Raw genomic sequence first — 22,951 nt, forward strand, 5'->3', positions numbered from 1 at the left:
ATTTTCAAAAATTGTATTTACCTTGCTCGAAGAACCCTGAGTCTTTTGTTTACTTGTTTACATACATCAACAATCTGGTAATTTATTATTAACAAAATATTATATCGATTGGTTTCAGTATAACAATGAATTTTGAAAATACATCCAACAACAATGCAAACGATGAAAATTTCGCCCCTAACATACCAAAAATTGAAAATTTTTCTTAAATCAAAAGCTAACTTATCCAAACAAAGCAAAATTTTAATCTAACCCGTATAAAACAATTTAGGTGTTTTTGATTTGATTTAATCTATAATTAAAATTCTATTCATTATTTCATTATTGAGTCATTATTGTTTCTTATTCTTATACTTAACCTTTAATTAAAGATAGTCTACCTCCATTCCTATATTTTCTCCTTCTCTATCACAATCCGTCCATATTATTAGAAGTTGTGCACCACGAACCTAAAATACAATTTCATAGGTTACTTTAGATTTAGAGATATAGGGATGGGATAACGGGCAATTACAACAACATAATAGGTTCTAAGAACAGTATTTTCATTAGGGTACTATGTATCAAAATGTTAAAATGCTGTGAATAATCTGTAATTAATCTCAAAAAGGTATGACTTTAAAACTCAAGAATTTCTTTTAAAATAATACCGAATAAAGGGTTAACTTTGGGATAGAATACCTAAGATGTTAAATTAATTTTGTTCATATCTATTGTCTGCTAGTATTTGTTTTGATTATATTCAGTAAGATTTGTCTGATAGAATAAGTTTTTAGTGGCATTCAATGCACTAGTGCCAAAAGTCTTAAAGATCAGCCAAAATAAGAAAAGTTGCATTAGTTTAAGATTAAGGCAGCCAAATAAATGAATTTTATCTTGTCCATACAATCCTGAGATTTAAGTTTTAAATGACGATAGTTAGGTATTAATCAGTTTACCTCTTTTTCAAGGGTTTTCTTGATATTGATCATGTTGGCTTCTTTACATTCCTTGCTTACAGGCAAGTCAAATAACTAAAGAAATATAATCAAGTTATATAAATACTTTTTAATGAACTAGTGGATGCGACCCTAGTATCTAGGTGCTTTGTATTGAAATGGGTATAAAATAGGCAAAAAATAGCCTAAAATACCCCATTTCCAAAAATAAAATCTTGAAACAAAACAGTCTAAAATCATTCCGAAACCTAAGACAAAAAAACTACTACTTTATATAATAGGAAAAGAGGCTAAGTTACCCTTAGAGTTAAATGAGTCAGCAGGGATTTTAAAGGATAAGACAACAAACTAATTAACATCCACAATGATGATATACCAAATTGACCCTTCTGTATGTAATTAAATTTTTTTTGTAGAAATGTCTCTACAATTCTTTTATTAGACCAACCAAGTTTTGAAGGTAACAAATTAGATAACATGGTAATAAAAAGTTAGGTCCCAGTGTCCCAACCCAATGTCAGTTATAGTTAGCATGAGAAACCAGTCTGGTATCTGAATTTAAACTATCCATGGGGTTATAGAAGAGGTGGAAATACATCAAAAAGCTCCCTCCTTAAAATCTTATAGTTATTATTTTCTATTATCATATATGATATCACTATATGATATCTGCTGGAATTACAATGGATGTTTTTTTATAACTACAGACTTGGTCACTTAAAATCTATATCTTTACTAGAAGATAAGGGTGAGTAAAAGATAAAAACTCCTCTTACGAAGAAATATACTTCATTTATACCATTTTATTTATGAGGTTATTACAACTTATTTTAACCTGGGTTGGATGGCAAGAAGTCCACTTTCTATAAACTTGTGAGAAGTCCATTCCAAGAAGATGACCAGATACACTTGTCATAACCATGCTAGCTTGGACACCTTCAACCTTGCATACATATCAATATTGTAGTCTGTGAGTCAGTTCCTCCTTATTATAATTGTAGGGTTGAATGGTTGAATTCTACTCACAGCATCGCAATAAACTCTTTCACTTAAAAAACTTATCCTTTAATGCTTTTGTGAACTAAGTAATCAAACCTGATATTGGAATTCATAGATTTTGTTGTAAACACTGAGACCATCTCTCCTAATTAGGAAAATATTATTACATAATCTTTTGACCTTTTTATGAATATTTTAAGGTAAAACAAGATAGATTATCCGATTTACTATTAAAATAAATAGCGTAACTGATCTTTCAAGAAAGTTATTTTAGTATTTGACGGAGGAAACATTCCCTTAAATGAGATATATATTATATATGACCTCGAGAATTTCCTAAAATCACTAGGTAGTAAAACAACCATAGAAAGAGAAAAAAAATTTACATGATATAAGAACAGTAAGGGGGGGGGGGTTTAATGCAACCATCTCGTAATCAGTGATTAAATGGCACTTAGAATTCGAATTTCGATCTGAAATTTTGCATGAGTAATCCATGGTAGGCCTATTTTCCCTAAATTTAGCCGTTTTTTGCCTATTTTCAGGGCAAATTCATCATGAATTACGTAGGAATCAACTTTTAAAAACATATTTTAGGTTTAATTCATGGTAAATGATAGCATTAACCATTTTTTAAATTTCTAGTACCAGCTGCTAAACGGCTAGAACCGGCTGAAAACGGCTGGGTGCTGCCAAGAGTATGAAGGGTAGATATGGCTTGTAACGTATCTAGGGGTAGGTTTTTATGGATGCTGAGCTCAAAAATACTTCCAAAAATAGTGGCCGCCCATCCATATGGCAGCTGGGTAACAGCTGCAGCTCAGCTGGGAGCGGCCAAGAGTAGAATGAGTAGATAGGGCTTGTGCCGTGTCTAGGTGTAGGTTTTTATGGGTGCTAAGCTCAAAAATACTCCCAAAAATAGTGGCGGCCCATCCATATGGCAGCTGGGTAACAGCTGCAGCTCAGCTGGGAGTGGCCAAGAGTAGAATGAGTACATAGGACTTGTGACGTGTCTAGAGGTAGGTTTTTATGGGTGCTGACCTCAAAAATACTACCAAAAATAGTGGCGGCCAATCCATATGGCAGCTAGGTAACAGCTGTAGCTCAGCTGGGAGTGGCCAAGAGTAGATTGAGAAGATAGGGCTTGTGATGTGTCTAGGGGTAGATTTTTATGAATGCTGAGCTCAAAATTACTACCAAAAATAGTGGAGGTCCATCCATATGGTTGCTGGGTAACAGAGGTAGGTCTGAGCTCAAAAATACTACCAAAAATAGTGGCGGCCCGTCCATATTGCAGCTTGGTAACAGCTGCAGCTTAGCTGGGAGCAGTCAAGAGTAAAATAAGTACATAGGGCTTGTAACATGTGAAGAATATCAAAAAATTTATTATTTCAGTAGAATTAAACTTTTCCAAATTAACATTATACCTAACTTTATTTCATGGACATATTACTAGTAACACTTTTTTAATTTCTAGATTTCACTGAAAACTACCAATAACGTCTGAAAACAGTTATCAACAGCCAAAATTATATGTTGTAGATATAGCATGTGACATTCCACAGCGGTCTAAGGCCGGACATTTCGCCAAAAATCAACTTTGGAGTTTCTCTAAATTAATAAATTATTTTGAAAATATATACCCTATCTCATATAAAACAGAAGAGTTTTTGTCTTTTTAATTATTGGTTAATGAATTATGAACTTTGAAACATGAAGGTTAAGGATTATTTTCACGTCATGAATTTTACCTTTTGAATTTTCACCATCTCTGGAAAAAATATTTTTTTTCATTGTTACATTGATACAATCAAGTTTCTTCACCTATTTATATTTATAATACTACATGATCTATTAGGAAACTGGGGTTTAAAATTTTTTTTTTACTTTGTTCATCCATTTTTATGTTGTTTTTGAAAAATTTTCATGTCATTTCTTAAATATTTTTGCAAAAAATTTTTGCAATAATTTTCAGTTTTTTAAGGTTTTCACCAAAAACCGGGCCCCGCAACATACCAAACCATATATTATTCTTAATATACAGGTATAATGCCATAGTTTGATGTTTAGTTTAGGTTGTTGCAGGGCCCGGTTTCTTGCAAATTTTAACTTTAATTTAAGGGGCCAAACTCTAAAATTACAATACAAGAAGAAAAAATTTTTGCAATTTTTTTTCTTTTCATTGTTAATTTTAATTTCTGATGCATTTAAACTGCTTATAAAGTGCCTACGATAAATTAAGAGACTTTATGAGATTTAAAATGAATGTTTTAATCTTTTTAAGGGGGGGGGGGGGGGTGTTTAATGCATCCTTTTCGTAATCAAAGCGCAAATGGCACTTAGAATCCGAATTTTGTTATGAAACTTCACATGAATATTCCTTGGTAGGTCTATTTTCCCTTAATCAAACAAAAAGTTGGAAAAGTAATGGCTAACGGCTGGCGGCTCAGCCGTTTAGCAGTTTTTTTGGCCTTTTTCAGGGCAAATCCATCATTTAGTACATAGGAAACAACTTCTTGAAACATATTTTTGCTATAATTGATGTTAAATTCTTAAAATGTTAAATGGCCATTTTAAAAATTTCTTGTACCAGCTGCTTAACGGCTAGAACTAGCGGAAACGGCTGGGAGTGGCCAAGAGTATGATGTGTAGATAGGGCTTGTGTCGTAGCTAGGGGTAGGTTTTTATGGGTGCTGAGCTCAAAAATACTTCCAAAAATAGTGGGGGCCCATCCATATGGCAGCTGGGAAACGGCTTCTGCTCAGCTGTTAGCCATTTTATAAGACTATTTAATGATATTTTTTTACAAATATAATAAATTTAACTTCTTTCATTAATACCCATTTCTAATTAATTTTACTGGATATATTAATAATTTTTTTAATTTCTAGATTTAGCTGTTAAACAGCTAAAAACATTACTATATAGATTAAGTATTATTACTTATCTAAGAGAAAATAACTTCGTAAAAAGGGTGAAGAAACTTGAATTAGTTGTATCAAATGTATGTTGCACAAGGTTGGTGATTGGGCATTTACCTTTATATAATCATTTCTACAGTAATATTTATTAATGCTTAAAGGTTTTTCAATGTTTTATTGCTATAAAACATCGAATTTAGGCACTTTACCAATTAAGAAAATATGAAATTTTAGCTAAGTTTCAAAGTATTTTCTAGACCAGTTGGCTTTTCTTTTTCTTCTCTATATGAATATACGAGTTGCATTGGGTAATAATAAGGCGCAGGCTTTTTATTTTGAACGATTCTATCAACTACAAGCTGAGAAAATTGACTTTGAGTAGAGGTAGGTGAAATGTCCACCAAAAGGCCAAAATAGACCACTGTGCATTCTAGGGGTAGGTTTTTAACTTTTTTTATGGGGATGCTCAAAAATACTACCAATAATAGTGAGGCCCATCCATATGGCTGCTTGGTAACAGCTACAGCTGAGCAGCAGCCCTTACCCTGATGCCATATGGATAGGCCTTTCTATTTTTGGGGAGTATTAATAAGCTTGGCACTTATAAAAATTTACCCCACACATCACAAGCTATGTCTTAAACTTTTACTTTTATCTGTCGGTAACTGTTCTCAGCCAATTTCAACTGTTTAACAACTAAATCAATACTATTTGGTTATCCTTTAATAGTCCCAAAAGTGCTTACAGCCGAGTCTTAAACAACGGCTTACTGCACAGCTGCAGCTGTTACCCAGCAACCATATGGATGGGCCATCACTATTTTTTGTTGTATTTTTGTGCTTAGGACCCATTAAAACCTACCCCTTGACACGTCACAAGCCCTATGTACTCATTTTACTCTTGGCTGCTCCCAGTTGACCTGCAGCTGTTACCCAGCTGCCTAATGAATGGGCCGCCACTATTTTTGGTAGTATTTTTGAGCTCAGCACCCATAAAAACCTACCCCTAGACACGTCACAAGCCCTATCTACTCATTCTACTCTTGGCAGCTCCCAGCTGATCTGCAGCTGTTACCCAACTGCCATATGGATGGGCCGCCACTATTTTTGGTAGTATTTTTGAGCTCAGCACCCATTAAAACCTATCCCTAGACACGTCACAAGCCCTATCTACTCATTCTACTCTTGGCCGCTCCCAGCTGAGCTGCAGCTGTTACCCAGCTGCCATATGGATGGGCGGCCATTATTTTTGGTAGTATTTTTGAGCTCAGCCATATCTACCCTACATACTCTTGGCAGCTCCCAGCCGTTTTCAGCCGGTTCTAGCCGTTTAGCAGCTGGTACTAGAAATTTAAAAAATGGTTATTGCTATCATTTACTATGAATTAAACCTAAAATATGTTTTTAAAAGTTGATTCCTACGTAATTCATGATGAATTTGCCCTGAAAATAGGCAAAAAACAGCTAAACGGCTGAGCTGCCAGCCGCTACTTTTCCAACTTTTTGTTCAATTTAGGGAAAATAGACCTACCAAGGATTACTCATGCAAAATTTCAGATCGAAATTCGAATTCTAAGTGCCATTTAATCACTGATTACGAGATGGTTGCATTAAACCCCCCCCCCCCTTTACACAACAGAATCAACATCTACTTGGTGCAGTGAATAAGCAAAACAAAAAATATGATTGATTGATTTTTGTTAGTTATGGAAAAGAGGAAGACAAAACAAGGGGGAGGAAGGTTGTGCTAAAATTAAGACTTAAAACATTAGTAGAACGATAATATTCACTAAATATGTGTATTCCTTTTGAAAAGAACTATAAACATAAAAGATTTTGTTTTAGTTTTTAAGCCTTAAAAGTCGCACCTTTACGGAATTTTAGCACAACCTACCTCCCCCCTTAAGAAAAAAAAGAGAAATGAAAAATAAATAGACGAAAGGACGGAAAAACAAACACTAGTTATAATAGCTGCGTTTCTCAAAGCTTTACCGAGTGGTAAAATTTGCTAACTGTTTTTTTTTCTCACTAAGTTTCTCTTTTACCTGTTGTATCTACCTCGTGCCATGATCTCAGAAATATTTTTGGCAGAGTCATTCTTTTCTGCCACGTTAAATACTTTCATTTTGAAGTTCTGTTTGGGTATTGTATAATGTGAACATTATATATATGACTATCAACATATTATCAATATATTTAGTTTAAAATTACATTTGGTATGAGCGAGAGTTCCATGAAGTGTATTTAGCGAGTTGGGGTAATAGAAGTAATGAATCCCAAAGTATTTTTTGAAGAATATAATAATTATTGGTTCGCAAAACTTTAAGTAAGAAAATTAACTAACTAGACAGTTTTTGTGTTACACCAAATAATGAATAATTTGTGATTGTTCTTTAATTTAATTTGTAAAGTAACCATTTAAGAAAAAGGATTGCAAGCATAAATCACAAGAATAACGTTTTCCACTAGTATTTCATGAGGCAGCAAATAATAAACAACATGGCACTACTTAAGTTTTTCCTTGCTGTTTTCATCAAAGTATTGTATCTTTAAAGGATGCATATAACACAAGAGTATAATTCTTAAGTTATAATATTTAAATACCTCCAAAATATTTAATTTCTTTCATTTATGAGAAAATAGTGGGCTAAGGTAAATGCATTTCGCGTTAGGTATAAAAGCAAATAAGAAAATAATGTAGAATATATACCCCCACAAAACACTTATAAGGTTTTCAAAATAAATCATTTATATTTTTCTTTCACAAAACTTAGATAATTGAAATATTAGTGGATTATCCATATCGAACAAAAGTATCTCCACCTAAAAACCCTATCACTGCTTAATAGAGCTAACTCATGTTCCTCTTATCATACATTATTACATGAACCCCTTATCAAGAGTATGTAAAATTTCCTTTTCATATGAAATATAGATCACATAATAGCAAAACCTTGATATATAAAAATGTTTATTTCTTGAGGTATACTTTGTAAAATATCCAAATTTTCATTTTATTTTCTTTCCATTATAAAATCTGAAACTAGAAAATAAGCACAAAAATAAAAACTGATCAAGAAAGAAGATGAGAAAAATAAATATTTATTTATCAAACAATCACATGTAATGATAACTAGATAAAAATAAAAATTTTCATATATATTACATCAGATGTTAATGAAAGAGATAAGAAACTGTAATTTTAAATAACTGGTTGTTAGTTATCAAAAATTAAAAAATCAAACACAGAAATTTTTCTAATAAAGATATGATAATGAAATAAAATGATCAATTAAAAGAAATGCATTTTAAAAACTAAGGATTAATTTAATTAAGAAGAATACTGAAGCATATTTTCTATGCAAAGCTAACTAAACATTAAATCATAGAAAAAAAACAATAACAATTTGTTAAGTAGGTGAATTGTATCGCCACCAATGATATATAAGGCTTGCTTGTATTGTACAAATAAAGTCAAAATGAAATGAATAATGGTAAGTTGAAAGTGACAAGACAGCTACAAATAAATAAAGGTTAAAGATATTAATAATAATCTTCTTCCATATCAGAGTATCCATTAATTTCTTCTTGGCCTGTGTGTCTGTTAAATAATTGTTCAACAGATAAAGTTGTGTCGGGTTCATCTTCTAAAACATTTCAATATTAAATTCAGGGGTTATATTCTTTTGGGTAGGTAATAACTAAAATATATTGAAGCCGGGAAAAAAGATGTCCATAATCAGCGGAATAAAAAAAAACATTTAAGGATTAAAATAATATTGAGGAAGCACATGTGTTTTGTGCAGTCAATTGCATGGGTCATGAGAAACTGCGTAGACAATTGAAAGGACTGACATACTAAGAACATTTGTGTAAATAATCCTCAAATAACATTTGGTCAATTTGTTTTTAAAAATGCGAGGATACCTGTCTCCTCAAAGCTGTCGTCTAGATTTTCTTTTTCGTCATTGGCTTCATTATTCTTACTGTTGTTAAGTTCATCCCCTATATAAGTATGATGGTGAAATATTCTAGCCGACGCCGTAATTCAGACATTTAATACAAATTAAAATTCAAGAGTTAACATTTGATTTTTTTATTTGAATTTAAAGAAGAGGGCATTATTGATTGAAATGGCCACAAAGCATTGTTTGCATTATTCGTTAATTTCTCATGCTATTTAATAAAAAAAAATAACTAGGTACCTAACCAGATTTTAGTAACATCATATTTAATGTACCCACAATAATGCTGTTTGGGGAATTGCGCACGCATGATGTCGGGGAGGTAGGGAGTTTCATCCACTGGACAGCATTATATGAACATATTAAATGGTAACTTTTTCTGCTAAATACAGCGCATGTCATTAAGATTCATTTCCCAGGCACATTTAATACTTCCCGACAGGTCGTGAAATAAGAAGTTTGCTTAATCAGCAACCTGATATACCCGTGGGTGAAAGATACAGAAACACGTGCCAACTAAATTGAACGAACACAAGTTGAATATTCTCACATTTTACCCATACAAGGTAAAATATTATAAAAAAAATACCGATTTACAACAAAGAAATAAATAGAACTTTCATACCTTGAGTACCCTGCGTACTTTGTGTACCTTGAGTACCCTGTGTACTTTGTGTACCAAAACCAGAATCTTGACTCAATATGGAATCATCATCTTTTGATGCTACTACTATATTTTCATTCTTGTTTATATCTTGATTCTCTTCAATATCACTTGTATTCTCTTGTATTGGCCTTCGTTTGTTGCTTATAAAGGCACTCAGATTCAAGTTACGCTTGTTTGATTCAGATTTAACTATATATTATGCAACAATTAAATATGTATATTGTTATAAAAATTTAAGTTGTATTGCCGCAAGAATAAATTGACTGTATTAGTACAGTACTTGTTTAATACGAATACTTAATAGAACTACTGAAAATTACTTCATAGAAATTTTAGCAAAAAGACGCCGAGGAAATAGGTAAGATATATAAAACTGCATGTGTATCTGACAGTCACACATACCGACAAATACAGAAAACCCCTCTAAGAGACCATTGTTTTAGATGTTAAAACAAGACAAAAACGCAAATAGCAATGAATTGGAGGTAAAGGTAAAGATTTTTTTTGAATGAGAAGTAGGGTGTCGGAGCCGTATTATTTTGATGCGGCTCCGGCTCCGCGGAGCCGTATCTGGAAATACGGCTCCGGCTCCTACCTTAAAATTAATATATCAATTTTTGTTCATTATTGAATTTGATAAATTAAAATAAATAATATAAAATATTTTGCTTTTATTTGATTAAAGCTATATAAAAGTAGAAGGATGTGTGTCTATTTGTTAAGTAACAATAGTTTTTCAGTTTATTATATGGAAATAGACCGTTGCCAAATTATAAAATTACTTTTAAAAATCATATTTAGCTAATCTGGAGTCGGAGCCGTTTTTAACGAAAAATACGGCTCCGGCTCCACCAAAAATGTTGCTGCTCCCGGCTCCCGCTCCGAAACACTGAGAGAAGAATGATTGATAAGGACAAAAGATATTCAATTAATGTATCGCATTCCTAAATTAAGATTTGGTTTAACTTTGGCCCTGCTTCTGTTTGATACAATATTGGGTATTGCCCTGCCAACGGATTTACCTAAAATAAAAATATTAAACATTACTGCTGGAAGGTGATTAGATCACTTTCCTATCTCGATAATAATTTTAAAAAGAAGCTTGATATAGTGTAAAGATAAAGTACCTAACTTTACACTTTTGAAATAAGCTCGGACTATTAAGAATTAATAATACCTGAGACTAATTTAGAATTAGGCTTGATATCCTGTACAACAGGATTACTCAGTTCCATCTTGACTCTTTTATTCTTCTCAGTAACATCTACATCACTTTCATCTTCATTTTGTGTTGCTGGATTGTTCGCATCATTATCACAGTTTTCATCAGACTAAATATTTAGTAGGTAAGAACTGTTTCAAATTATTATTAAATACGAAAATCTATAGGGTAAAGCGGGGTGAACTCGGTCTTTTTTTCGGTTTTTTGAACCTGCAAATCGTAAAAATATTTTTTTTTAAATGGGACCAAGACCAGTAGAAAGATCTCGGAAAAGTCGATCAGGTCCTAAAGGGACGTAAACCTAGGACATTGGGAAGTTTGTCAAAATTGATCTCTAAAACGGCACCGACTTCGCCCCGCCTTGAGGCGAAGTCGGTAGGGCATTTTCAAGCTTCAAAAAATCGATGACGTATTGATTTTATTACAGCATGCCCAAAAGGTAAAAGTTGCTAAATGTAATAAAGAGTATGCACAAAAAATTTTATTAAGATAGGTCAATTTTTTCTACCAAAAAAAATAATTTTTCCGAAGTACGCGAAATTTGATTTTTTTTTCGAAATTTTTTTTGATAAAAAACATAAAAATACTACTAGAAAAAATAACTTTTTATGACTTTAAAGGCCTGATCCTTAAAATTCAGGCAATTTTGAATAGATTTGGCCAAAAAAAAAAATTAGTTCTATTAGCAAAATTTCCTAAAAAAATCAAGTTGAAAAAAAGAGAAAAGTTTGGCAAAATCTGTGGTCGATTTTCCAGCTTCAAAAAACCTATGACATAGTGATTTAATTACAGCATGCCCTAAAGGTTAAAGTTGCTAAATGTAATAAAGAGCATTCACAAAAAAAATTATGAAGATCGGACAATTTTTTCTACAAAAAAAAAATAAATTTTTTCTAAGTACGAGAAATTTGACTTTTTTTCTCGAAAATTTCACTTTTTTATATAAAATTGAAAAAGTTAGTATAAAAAGTGAAAAAACCGAATTCGCCCCGCTTCACTTTTAGTCGATTTAAGAAAAAACTATACAAGCTTTTTTAAAGTTTTAAACGGAAATGGATAGCCTATTAGATTCTTAATAAGTCCCCTAAAGACGTCTAAGCTCTAGCTCTTACCAGTTTTTGTCCAACTTACCGTTTTTCCGACCGAAGCAAAAAAATCGAAAAAAAAAATTTTTGTCGTCCGACTTTAAGACCAAATAAGTACCCTAAAAATTCATCTCACAAAAATTTCATTTTATACTTTTTTGTAGGCAATTTAATAAGGAACAAATTTGATTTTATGTTTTTTTCTGTCAGTCGATTAGAACATGGAGAAAAATGTCATTTAATGAAGGTGGTCAAAAAAATACCGACTTCACCTCAAAACCGAGATCGCCCCGCTTTACCCTACCTAATTACATTTTTAGCTAAAAAAATAAGTTTTTATCTTTGAGGGGGGGGGGGGGGGGCGTAATGACATCTAAGCAGGGATAAGGGATAGGAAACCTGGCCATAAATTAGGTCTCGGCCTGGTTTTGAAAGGGATCATGCAACTTTTACCATTTGCCTAATTTAATGACCTTACTGGCGGACGGCTCATATTGGCTACCGCTCTAAACCAATAGTGTTCTGTGATTTGGGCTTGTTTTGTATCAACCAATCACCAATTGGCGGCGCCTTGGTACACAAGCCTAGACCTATAGGTACTACATCTAAATGAAATTTTTTTATTTTTAGGTTAGGTAAGAAAACCCTGCGGAAATTTGATTTTTAGGCCTTTTTTTTTGTCTATTTTGATGTAGAAAGTTACTTTTATTGTTATTTTTCTTGAGTTTTTTCCTTGAATACACAATATCTGACTATAAGGGCATTATTTAAGATGATTTAGCAAGTTGGGGACCGAAACTCAAAAAACCTATAATTTTGATATATGACAACACAAAATAAGAAAAAATGCACTTTTTACCGTTTTCCCAGGATACTTAGTTTCAAAAGAAATTTACAGTAAATTTCATCTTTTGGATAATTAAATGAAAATACTCTTTCTGGAAAAACGAAAAACAAGTCTTTTTATTAAAGGATACTAGCAAAAGTTAACCTTTTAAAATAGATAACAGATTTTAATAATAGATTGAAATAACGTAATTGAACTGCAATTATTACGCACCTTGCTATCACTGTTGTTTCCATCATTTAAACTTCTTAATACATCATAATTAATCTTCGTAGAAATTTTCTTCTCCTAATTACGAAGGATCAAGCTGAATATTGTCAACTCTTAACTTATTCAATATTTAATTTATTAAGTATTCAATTATAAAAAAAAAGTTTCAGATGCATCATTGATTATGTAAACTTGTAAAATGATCTAAAAACGACCGGATAATACTTTCCCTTATTTCATTTCAAGAATTAAAGATTGAAACGTTAAACAAAATAGACAAGATTGATCCTATTCATTCCTGTACAATTTTCTCAATAGCTTCAATGGCGGACCCATTGTTGATATGACTCATCTTTGGCCTTTTTCGTGTCTTTCGCTTCTTATCCGGATCTTTTCCTTGCTAAAAAAAAAACCAACAAAGTATAGTAATAATGATAATTATGTTTTTACTGTTTGATAACAATAAACAAGAGGCCAAAAGAAAGAGTATTAAACTACAAAGTTTTTATAATCTCTTTTTAAAAGCGAAGCTTTTCTATAATTATGGTCGGTCCGTCCGTACAGCTTTTTTCATTAATTTAGGCATGTTAGAATTGTCCTATCGATTTCAAATTTTGCATGGTGATTTCTTTAGTAGATAGGTACGATTTAGAAAGCGTAGCAACTCTATAATCATTACCAAAATGTCCGTACGTCAATTTTAAACATGTTGATTTTTTTACTTTTTTTTTACAACAAAGGGGGGAGGCGGAAGTGACACTTTTTGAAACCAAAACTAAAAGTCAAAGGAACTCAACTAAATAAAGAGTTACAGCTCTGATATTTGACATGGCAGTTGCTTTTAAGGGTTATAATATGGAACAGTGAAGAAACGGCGGCAGAACCGCCGCTCCCGCCGAAAACCGCTGTTTCCCGCCGAATTATTTTTTTCACCTTTTCTCGCCAAATGCAAATATAAGGAATGACAGGAAAGTGGAAGGCTACTAATGCAGTAGAAGAGAAGTGTGGTTTTACTAGAAGTATGATGCCGTTCAATATATTTGCGCTCGACACTTGCGATTTTATTATTGACATGTTTGAAATATTTCAAGTGTCAAGTGAAAATATAAGAGAAATTTTTATGAAAAACAGAAGTTTATCTCAGATGATTGAAAATTGGCTAATTTGGCGAGAAAAAGAGAAAATAAATTTCGGCGGGAGCGGCGGTTCCACCGCCGTTTCTTCACAGTTTCATATTGTACCTTTATAAAGCACCTGCCATGTCAAATCACAGAGCTGTAACTCTTTATTTAGTTGAGTTCCCTTGACTTTTAGTTTTGGTTTCAAAAAGTGTCACTTCCGCCCCCTCCCTTTTTATGTGAACTAATCATCTGATTGTTCTGATTTTTGGTATTTTGATTCCTGGGACAACAAAGTATAATGTAATAAGCGAAGCAACTCTATAATCAAGTCCTAAAAATGTAAGTATGCACAAAAACATTATCCTGAATCAAACAGTTTTTTTCAACAAATTTACTTACAATTTTGCTTTGACCCTTATTAATTTATATTATGATTATTCAGTTCTGACACTATACAAGTGTTAATGTCCGTTTGTCCTACCGTTTCAGTGCTTCGCTTTTATGAATGTTGTCATCCTTGTTTTGAGGATATCCTTAGATTTCAATGAAAGACATCTGCATCTACCTTTATTAGTTCCTCTCTTTCTGCTGCTTCTCTTTTAAACTTTTCTTCTTGCTCCAGCAGGTAATCTTTGTTTAACTTAAAAAAGGAATTTATATTAATTTAACAGATTTAAAATCTTTGAATTGTAGAAGAAATAAAATCATAAAAGCTTAGTAAACAAAAGTGACACTTTTTGAAACCAAAACTAAGTCACAGGAACTGAAATAAAATAAGTTACAGTGCTTAGAATCACTTGCTCTCGTTCGTGAATAGTCCCCTTTATCATGGCAGTTGCTTTATAAATGGCGACGGAACACCGTTCTCCGAATTTATTGCCTTTTCTCGCCAAATTAGGCAATGTGACAATTTTATTTATTTTTAATACAAATTTTGCTTATATTCTTATATTTTCCCTTGACAATATTCCATAAATTCCAAATAAAGTGCAAGAGAAAATATACCTATGGAAAATTTTATGAATAAAATAGGTTTGTCTTAAATGTTTCAAAATTGGATTACTTTGCGAGAAAAGGTAACAAAAATCTACGGGAATCGGCGGTTTTCGGCGACAGCTACGGTCCCGCTGCCGTTTTTTCACAGTTCCACATTGTACCTTTTTAAAAACTGACAACCCCAATTTTAGTGCTGTTGATTTCCTTTGACTTAGTTTTGGTTTCAAAAAGTGTCACATATGACCCCCACCCCCTTATTAGGGAAAGATGGATAAACAGAACACCATATATATAAGTAATAACTGTGCTAACAAATAATAATAATTTTAATAACAATAATCTCACCTTTAACCATAATTTTGTTTTCAGTTTGATTTCTTGGGGTGACATTATATAGGAATCTATTTCATCATCATCTATTCCTGTCAAGTCTAATTCTTCATCTACCTCACTAAATAGCAATATATCACTATAACTCGGATATCCTATAGAGAACTTGATTTACCAAGAAATCTTACTTTAAGTGTATCTCTGAAACAAAACTTGTTCAATGATGTGCACGATTATATAGGTTAGCCGACCATCAGACAATCAACTTATTAATTACAAGACCTTTTTAAGGAAGTCCTGACAGTGCATTGTAATGAGATGCGCCTGTTTTGGGCCAAGGCATTACTCTATGTTGCGAACCTGATATAGCAGCTGTAGGAACCGTTTAAAGGGGGGGGGGGGAATGTGATGACTCGTCACACGACATACCAGCAATTTTATTTCCCTTAGTTTTAGAGATAATTGGGTCTGGGTGAAATCTGTTTGGTTGTGTCACTAATTACCTCAAGTTTTGGTATCTTTCAAAAAAAAACCGCCGCTCCCGCCGTCCGCCGCCACGAAATTTTTTTTTTATTGCATTTCTCGCCGAATTAGGCAATTTGGAATCATTTGAGACCATGTTATTTTTTTTCAAAAAATTATCCCCTACAAGCAACCCTGCTGGGGGCCTTTTTCAAATTCGCGTTTATCAAGGTATATCTTAAATTCAGTGCTAAGAGATGGTTGCATTTAACCCCTTTTTCAAAATAATTAAAAAACCCACCTTTCAAGATTTTCTAAGCTTTCCTTATCTTTTGTATTGCTGGTAAAATAATCCTCGACAGTGTTACGAAGTCCCATTCCAGGGGATATAATACTAAAATATAAGTAAATTATTAGTTAGTTGAATTTAATTTTCCGTTTATTTAAAAGGCTTGATTTCTAGAACTAGAATGAACATTTTTAAGAAATAAATACTCTAATTTTAATTTCATTCAATTGCTTTGATAATTAAAATATAGGGGTAGTAATAAAAGATTATACCTGTTCCTAGCAGGAGACACTGTACACCTAACAGGAGTTGATATGGGAGGAGGCATTAATAAGCTATCCAACTCTGCCTTAGAGGTTGCCGAAACAGTCTTTGATGCCTCCTATAAAAATAATCATATTAGTTTTTATACATACCTAATCAGTAATCATTACTTGTAAAAAAAAATAAAGCAAAATGTTCAACAATTTAGAATAGCAAAACATTGTATGAAATGTTTAATTTACATTTAACTATTTATGTAATAGAATAACTGAAGTAAGTTGTTAAAATTATCAACCTTAGGATCAAGAACTGTATTAATAACCGAAGTGAGTGCCTCTTCTCTCAAGAATCTAGCTGCCATGGCCTCCTCAGATTCAGATTCTATCTCAGATAATGAATCTAAAATAAATAATAAAGGAATTAAACATTTGGCGACTTACAAAAGTAAAATTGTACCTTCATAAGGGGGGGGGGGGGGGGGGTTTAATGCAACCATCTCGTAATCAATGTATAAATGGCACTTAGAATTCGAATTTCAATCTGAAATTTTGCATGAGGAACCCTTGGTAGGTCTATTTTCCCTAAATCGAATAAAAAGTTAGAAAAAGTAACGGCTGGCAGCTCAGCCGTTAAGCCGGTTTTTGGCTATTTTCAGGGCATATCCATCATTAATTACGGAGGAATCAACTTTTTGAATGATAGTTTTAAATTATTCGGTCTAAAAATGATACTCTTTTTATTTTATAGCTTCTACCAGCCTTTTTTAGTCGATTCTAGCTGTTAAACAGCTAGTACTAGAAATTTTTAAAAAGTTTATTAGTGTTTTTATCGATAATTTTGCCCTAAAAAAAGCCCCAAAACAGCTAAACGTCTGAGCCGGCAGCCGATAGCCGTTACTTTTCCAACTTTTTAATCGATTTAGGAAAAATAGACCTACCAAGGGTTCCTCATGCAAAATTTCAGATCGAATTTCGAATTCTAAGTGCCATTTATACATTGATTACGAGATGGTTGCATTAAAAACCCCCCCCTTTTTATCTTTATCCGGCATCATGTATTTTTTAATATTGTTCCGTTATGCATATATCCCTGTAGGCACTTGTAAACAATAAAAAAATGCTAGGTACCTATTGATGATAGTGGACTGTTCATGTTGTCATCAGATGAAAAACTGAAATAAAAAGTAAATTTTCAAATAATCAATTAAGGCTTATATGTGTTTACTAGATTAATATGATTAGTATATATTGCTCTTATTTTTCCCTTTTTTTCTTTAGTATAAATAATACCGTGAGTTAGCAGAATTAGCATATGTTGCTCTTTACTTTCCCTTTCTTTTTACTATATGAATAGTACCTTGAGTTAGCATATTTAGCATAAGGTCCTTTTATCTTTCCCTTTCTTTCCTCTAACTCTTTCTCAATTAGTTCCTCTAACTTTGTCATTTCCTGAAATAATAGTTCAATGATAATTATTCCGATATTAATTAGTATATTAAAATACTTTACTATCTACTGCTGCGAGCCCAAGCTACATGTTCAATTATAATATTTAGAGGTCACGCTGTCTTATTTGGAGCAACTTTTTAAGGCAGGTGTCCTTAATTCATATACCTCAATAAATGACGTCGAGGAGCTTGGAAAATTATGTTCGCTAGTAATAAGTATAAAAATAATTGGTAGTTGCTGAGTATTTAGACTGAGATATTCGAGTTCAAACACTAATCACCTTAAGTCACTACCTAACCAATGTAGAAGGCTCAGTAGTTTTACTACTCTTAATTTTTTTCCGATTTGAATCAGTAAATCTATCTGTATTATCCTTTAGATTTCAGCTTTAATGTGCATTTTTAATAAGAAAATGTTATCGATAAGTAATTCCACTGCTGAAATGTTTTTTCAGCACTTTATCCCTTTTTGTTGATACCTTCTCTAAATTTTCATCTTGTTCCAGTTCTGCCAGCCTTTCTCTATCCTTTTTTCTTGCTACCTTGAAACTGGGAGGGTCCTGCTCTTCTGTCATTGCTAAAACATTTTAAATACTTTATGATTCTCATTATTTACATAAGATTCTCATTATTTACATAAGATTTCCATTGATATATATGATTTTATACAAATTGGTGTATAAGGACAAATAAGAATGTTTTGATTAGTGTTCGCTTCCATCCCTATGAACAGTTTTATTTCAAAGGGGGGAGGCGGATGTGCCACTTTTTAAAACCAAAAGTAAAACGTGCATGATCTCAGCCCATAAAAGAGTTACAGCTCTAAAATTCAGCACAGCAGTTGCTTTTGTGGAGAACAATATGGAACTGTGAAGAAACGGCGGCGTTCCCCTCGAATTTTTTTTGTCTTTTCTCGCCATGATAGACAATTTTCAATCATCTGAGATAAACTTTTTTTCTTCATAAAAATTTCCTTAATATTTTCACTTGACACTTAAAAGATTTTACACTTTTTTTAATATTCATATGTTTGAAATATTACAAGTGTCACGTGAAAATATAAGGGAAATTTTTATGAGAAAAAAAGTTTATCTCAGATTATTGAGAACTGTATAATTTGATGAAAAACGGCAAAGAAAATCAGCTGGAAACGGCGGTTTTCGGCGGGAGCGGCGGTTCCGCCACCGTTTCTTCCTCGTTCCATATTGTTCTCCACAAAAGCAACTGCTGTGCCGAAGTTTAGAGCTGTAACTCTTTTATGGACTGAGATCATGCACGTTTTACTTTTGGTTTCAACATGTGGCACATCCTCCTCCCCCCTTTATATTAGAGCTAATATATGTTTGTTCTTAAAAATAAATCATTAATTTCCACCCTGTTACGTCTGCAGAAATGGCAACATCAGCAATAACTATTTACTTTCTGATAAAAACTAACTTAAAACTTGTAAAGTAAGTCAACATAAAAACGAAGGGGATACAAAACGGCGATTTTTAAAACAATCTACACTCCCAACAATTAACTTTAAATTAACTTATTACTTACCATCCAGGTCAACAGTCATGAATTCATCAAGAGTGAGTTGAGAAGCTGGTGTCTCTCCAAACTCACTCAATCTTTTTCTCAGGGTACTCTCGTGAACTTTCACAACCTTAACACACATTTAGGAATAACTTTTTGAATTTAACAATAGAAGAAATTATTTATTGAAAGGGTACCTTGATAACATCTGTAATGGATCTATTATATTCATGAAGTCGGGCAGCAATAAGAAGAGCAGCACCACAAAGACCAGACGGACGTCGACCAAAATGAATCCAATCCTTCTTCATGCGTGAAACTGAAATGATAGGTAATTTTGTTATTTTTAAAACGTTAAAAAAAATATGATTCGTTCATGGATGTCAATTCGTGTCACTTTTCACAAAATAGATTGTATATTTTGATAGGATTTCCATTAACGGTTTATCTATAATTTGATCTTTAGAAGTATAAAACAAGCATGAAATCTAACCTAGCCTCAAAGCTGTCATAGAAACTTCATGAGTTTTATCTCCAAACTCGAGTCGATGGGCAAATCTACAATAAGATAATTTTGAAATATATTAATAATAATTGCAATAAAAAAAATAAAAGTAGTAAAAAATATCAACAAAATTATTTCTTTACTTAGACCAAGTTAAGTTTTGGTTTCCTGGTAAAATCATAATCTTTTTTGACAATTTAAGTTATCATTTCATTAAATGGTTAATGTCTTTATAAAGATTAGATTAATTGAAAACCCTTAAACAAGACCATTAGAATTTGTTACCTCATTACATAAAGACAAGGATCCATAGCTGGAATGTTTATACATAATGCCTGAGATAATCTAAAACAAAAAATAGTTTTGATTATAGGTAGGTATTTAGATGCATTTCACAAATATTTGTTTTATCATAAGTTAGCGAAGCAATCAGATTTAAAATATTTATTTTGCAACTAATATAAGATAGATTGAAAGTTGTACCTGAGGTAAGTTCTACCAAGTTCGTAAACATCAATTTGTAGAACATCACTGAAGTCAATTAGCATGTGAGAGGTACCTTCTGTCCTACAAGTTATGTAAACACATGCAGCTATAACATGGCTAGACTTTCGACCTCTGAAAAAAATTTTAGTAAAAGATTTTGGGGGTGGAATAGACCAAGACCATTTTGCTCACTGTTAAAGTTCAGATGTCATTACGCACCCCCCTCCCTTTTGTTACCTAGTGTTATTTGAATATCTATCATGAATCCAGTTCTTATTATAGTATGGAAATAAATTATTCAATCCATTTCATAATTTACCTGGTAAGATGTTTACTGAGAGCAAGTTTGAAGAAATAGAAAGCCATATCGATATGATCTGGTCGCAATCTCAAATGTGTGGCTAGATTAACTATTCTTTTCCTAGCATTGCGCAATGTAATCTCTCTCGACTCCCTCCCAATGCTGGAAACATAATTGTTAACTCCTCCCCCTCCTCCAAGTGCAAGTTTTCCACCTTTGGAATCTGAGGATACAAAAGTTCCCAAGGCTGAAGATCCGCCATGCGCATTCTCTTCAAACTGGACATCTGTAAAAAAAACGCATACAAATTCATATTTCAATTTTGTTGGAACGACTAGAAATTCAAGCAAAGTTTAGTTTTAGGTATATATTTTTAAAAATATGATTTAACCATCCCCCATTAACCTCTACATGGTATGTCTTCGCTTACCATTGTTGAACTATTTTTTCAAATACACAAAAGATTTTATCCCCCAATGCAATGGACCGAAATCTGCCATTTTTAGAAGTTTGTGTAAGTTAAAAAAAGAGTTAAAGCCTCACCAAGTCAAACTCGAGGATATTTAATGCGAGCCAAAATTTCAATTTTCCCACCTATTTTAGATTCTTATTGTAAAAATATAGAGATTGATCAAACGTATGCGGCATATCATCCCTGTTAAAAAGGAAATTTAATTTCTATAAAGTTGAATTCAAGTTCCCAAATCTTATTACCTTCAGAAGATTTTGTAAAATATTACTGTTAGTTTAGATGTCTGACAAACGTTTTTATTATTAAATCTTACCAGAAACGATTATACCAGACTCTAAGACAGCTCCACAGTTAGTACAAACAGCATCTGCACGGCTAGAATCTACCTCTATGTCTGTACTTCCACATTCTGTACATTTACGGCTCATGTTTTTACAAATTACACCGTAAGGAACTGCTGAAATGTACAGCAAACGCACGCAAAAAAGTTATAATTCCCCTTTCTGAAAAAAGTAGCATGAAACAAAATTAAGAAATGAATGGTCTTACAAAAAAATCTTGCCGATATAAAAAAAATGAAAACAAATATTTGAGCAAAAAAGTAAAGTCCACATAAGATTGAAGAACCTCTTAATGTAACAAGTCTTAATCATACAACATAGGGTAAAGCGGGGCGAACTCGGTCTTTTTTTAGGTTTTTTGAACCTGCAAATCGTAAAAATTATTTTTTTTAAATGGGACCAAGACCAGTAGAAAGATCTCGGAAAAGTCGATCAGGTCCTAAAGGGACGTAAACCTAGGACATTGGGAAGTTTGTCAAAATTGATCTCTAAAACGGCACCGACTTCGCCCCGCCTTGAGGCGAAGTCGGTAGGGCATTTTCAAGCTTCAAAAAATCGATGACGAATTGATTTTATTACAGCATGCCCAAAAAGGTAAAAGTTGCTAAATGTAATAAAGAGTATGCACAAAAAATTTTATTAAGATAGGTCAATTTTTTCTACCAAAAAAAATAATTTTCCGAAGTACGCGAAATTTGACTTTTTTTTCGAAATTTTTTTGATAAAAAACATAAAAATACTACTAGAAAAAATAACTTTTTATGACTTTAAAGGCCTGATCCTTAAAATTCAGGCAATTTTGAATAGATTTGGCCAAAAAAAAAATTAGTTCTATTAGCAAAATTTCCTTAAAAAATCAAGTTGAAAAAAAGAGAAAAGTTTGGCAAAATCTGTGGTCGATATTCCAGCTTCAAAAAACCTATGACATAGTGATTTAATTACAGCATGCCCTAAAGGTTAAAGTTGCTAAATGTAATAAAGAGCATTCACAAAAAAAATTATTAAGATCGGACAATTTTTTCTACAAAAAAAAATAAATTTTTTCTAAGTACGAGAAATTTGACTTTTTTCTCTCGAAAATTTCACTTTTTTATGTAAAATTGAAAAAGTTAGTATAAAAAGTGAAAAAACCGAATTCGCCCCGCTTCACTTTCTGTCGATTTAAGAAAAAACTATACAAGCTTTTTAAAGTTTTAAACGGAAATGGATAGCCTATTAGATTCTTAATAAGTCCCCTGAAGACGTCTAAGCTCTAGCTCTTACCAGTTTTTGTCCAACTTACCGTTTTTCCGACCGAAGCAAAAAAATCGAAAAAAAAAGTTTTTGTCGTCCGACTTTAAGACCCAATAAGTACCCTAAAAATTCATCTCACAAAAATTTCATTTTATACTTTTTTGTAGGCAATTTAATAAGGAACAAATTTGATTTAATGTTTTTTTTCTGTCAGTCGATAAGAACATGGAGAAAAATGTCATTTAATGAAGGTGGTCAAAAAAATACCGACTTCACCTCAAAACCGAGATCGCCCCGCTTTACCCTAACTTTTGAGCTAAAATTGTTCTG

General features: G+C 32.5%; 2 protein-coding genes across 9 annotated transcripts in view; both read right to left on the reverse strand.

The window, feature by feature from the left end:
- Top3alpha (topoisomerase 3-alpha) overlaps positions 1-7,902 on the reverse strand; it is a 38,283-nt gene extending 30,381 nt beyond the window's left edge. For 6 of the 7 annotated variants that reach the window (XR_013882925.1, XR_013882926.1, XR_013882928.1 and 3 more), the window contains exons 1-7: positions 7,811-7,902; positions 6,903-6,991; positions 2,034-2,082; positions 1,774-1,881; positions 939-1,013; positions 381-449; positions 22-74 (exon numbers count right to left, since the gene is read on the reverse strand). Coding sequence is in view for 3 of the 7 variants with exons in the window: in XM_080173645.1 (XP_080029771.1) it covers positions 22-74; positions 381-449; positions 939-1,013; positions 1,774-1,881; positions 2,034-2,082; positions 6,903-6,982 (434 nt within the window). In the remaining 4 variants the exon portion in view is untranslated. Of the gene's footprint in view, positions 1-21; positions 75-380; positions 450-938; positions 1,014-1,773; positions 1,882-2,033; positions 2,083-6,902; positions 6,995-7,810 lie in introns of all 7 variants that reach the window. The other variant, XM_080173643.1, reaches the window with a different exon arrangement.
- Positions 7,903-7,945: 43 nt separating this feature from the next.
- On the reverse strand, positions 7,946-21,569 carry Brf (Brf RNA polymerase III subunit). Of its 2 annotated transcripts, none has more exons than XM_080173647.1 (22): positions 21,361-21,569; positions 20,594-20,861; positions 20,272-20,406; positions 20,074-20,133; positions 19,777-19,841; positions 19,481-19,602; positions 19,308-19,413; positions 18,242-18,339; positions 17,672-17,763; positions 17,443-17,486; positions 16,611-16,714; positions 16,324-16,433; positions 16,064-16,156; positions 15,316-15,421; positions 14,540-14,614; positions 13,150-13,253; positions 12,857-12,929; positions 10,667-10,820; positions 10,434-10,511; positions 9,475-9,678; positions 8,785-8,862; positions 7,946-8,504 (listed from the first exon to the last, which is right to left on the reverse strand). In XM_080173647.1, the coding sequence occupies exons 1-22, from the start codon at positions 21,473-21,475 to the stop codon at positions 8,401-8,403; spliced, it is 2,388 nt and encodes a 795-aa protein (XP_080029773.1). In that variant the 5' UTR covers positions 21,476-21,569; the 3' UTR covers positions 7,946-8,400. The 2 variants fall into 2 exon arrangements, with proteins under 2 accessions (XP_080029773.1, XP_080029772.1); XM_080173646.1 differs by having other exon boundaries at positions 9,448-9,678.
- Positions 21,570-22,951: the final 1,382 nt, after the last annotated feature.

Source organism: Acartia tonsa, chromosome 10 (assembly GCF_053477335.1).
Source record: "Acartia tonsa isolate MP-2025a chromosome 10, ASM5347733v1, whole genome shotgun sequence".
NCBI lineage: Eukaryota > Metazoa > Arthropoda > Copepoda > Calanoida > Acartiidae > Acartia > Acartia tonsa.

What these genes read in the sequence shown, in the direction of transcription:
- Brf (XM_080173646.1), bottom strand. Translation starts at nt 21,475, where the DNA reads ATGAGCCGTAAATGTACAGAATGTGGAAGTACAGACATAGAGGTAGAT. An exon ending in CTCAGTAAACATCTTACCAG is followed by an intron (nt 20,407 to 20,593) that starts GTAAATTATGAA and finishes AATTTTTTTCAG; the next exon opens with AGGTCGAAAGTCTAGCCATG. An exon ending in TAATTCTAAATTAGTCTCAG is followed by an intron (nt 10,512 to 10,666) that starts GTATTATTAATT and finishes TTTTTATTTTAG; the next exon opens with GTAAATCCGTTGGCAGGGCA.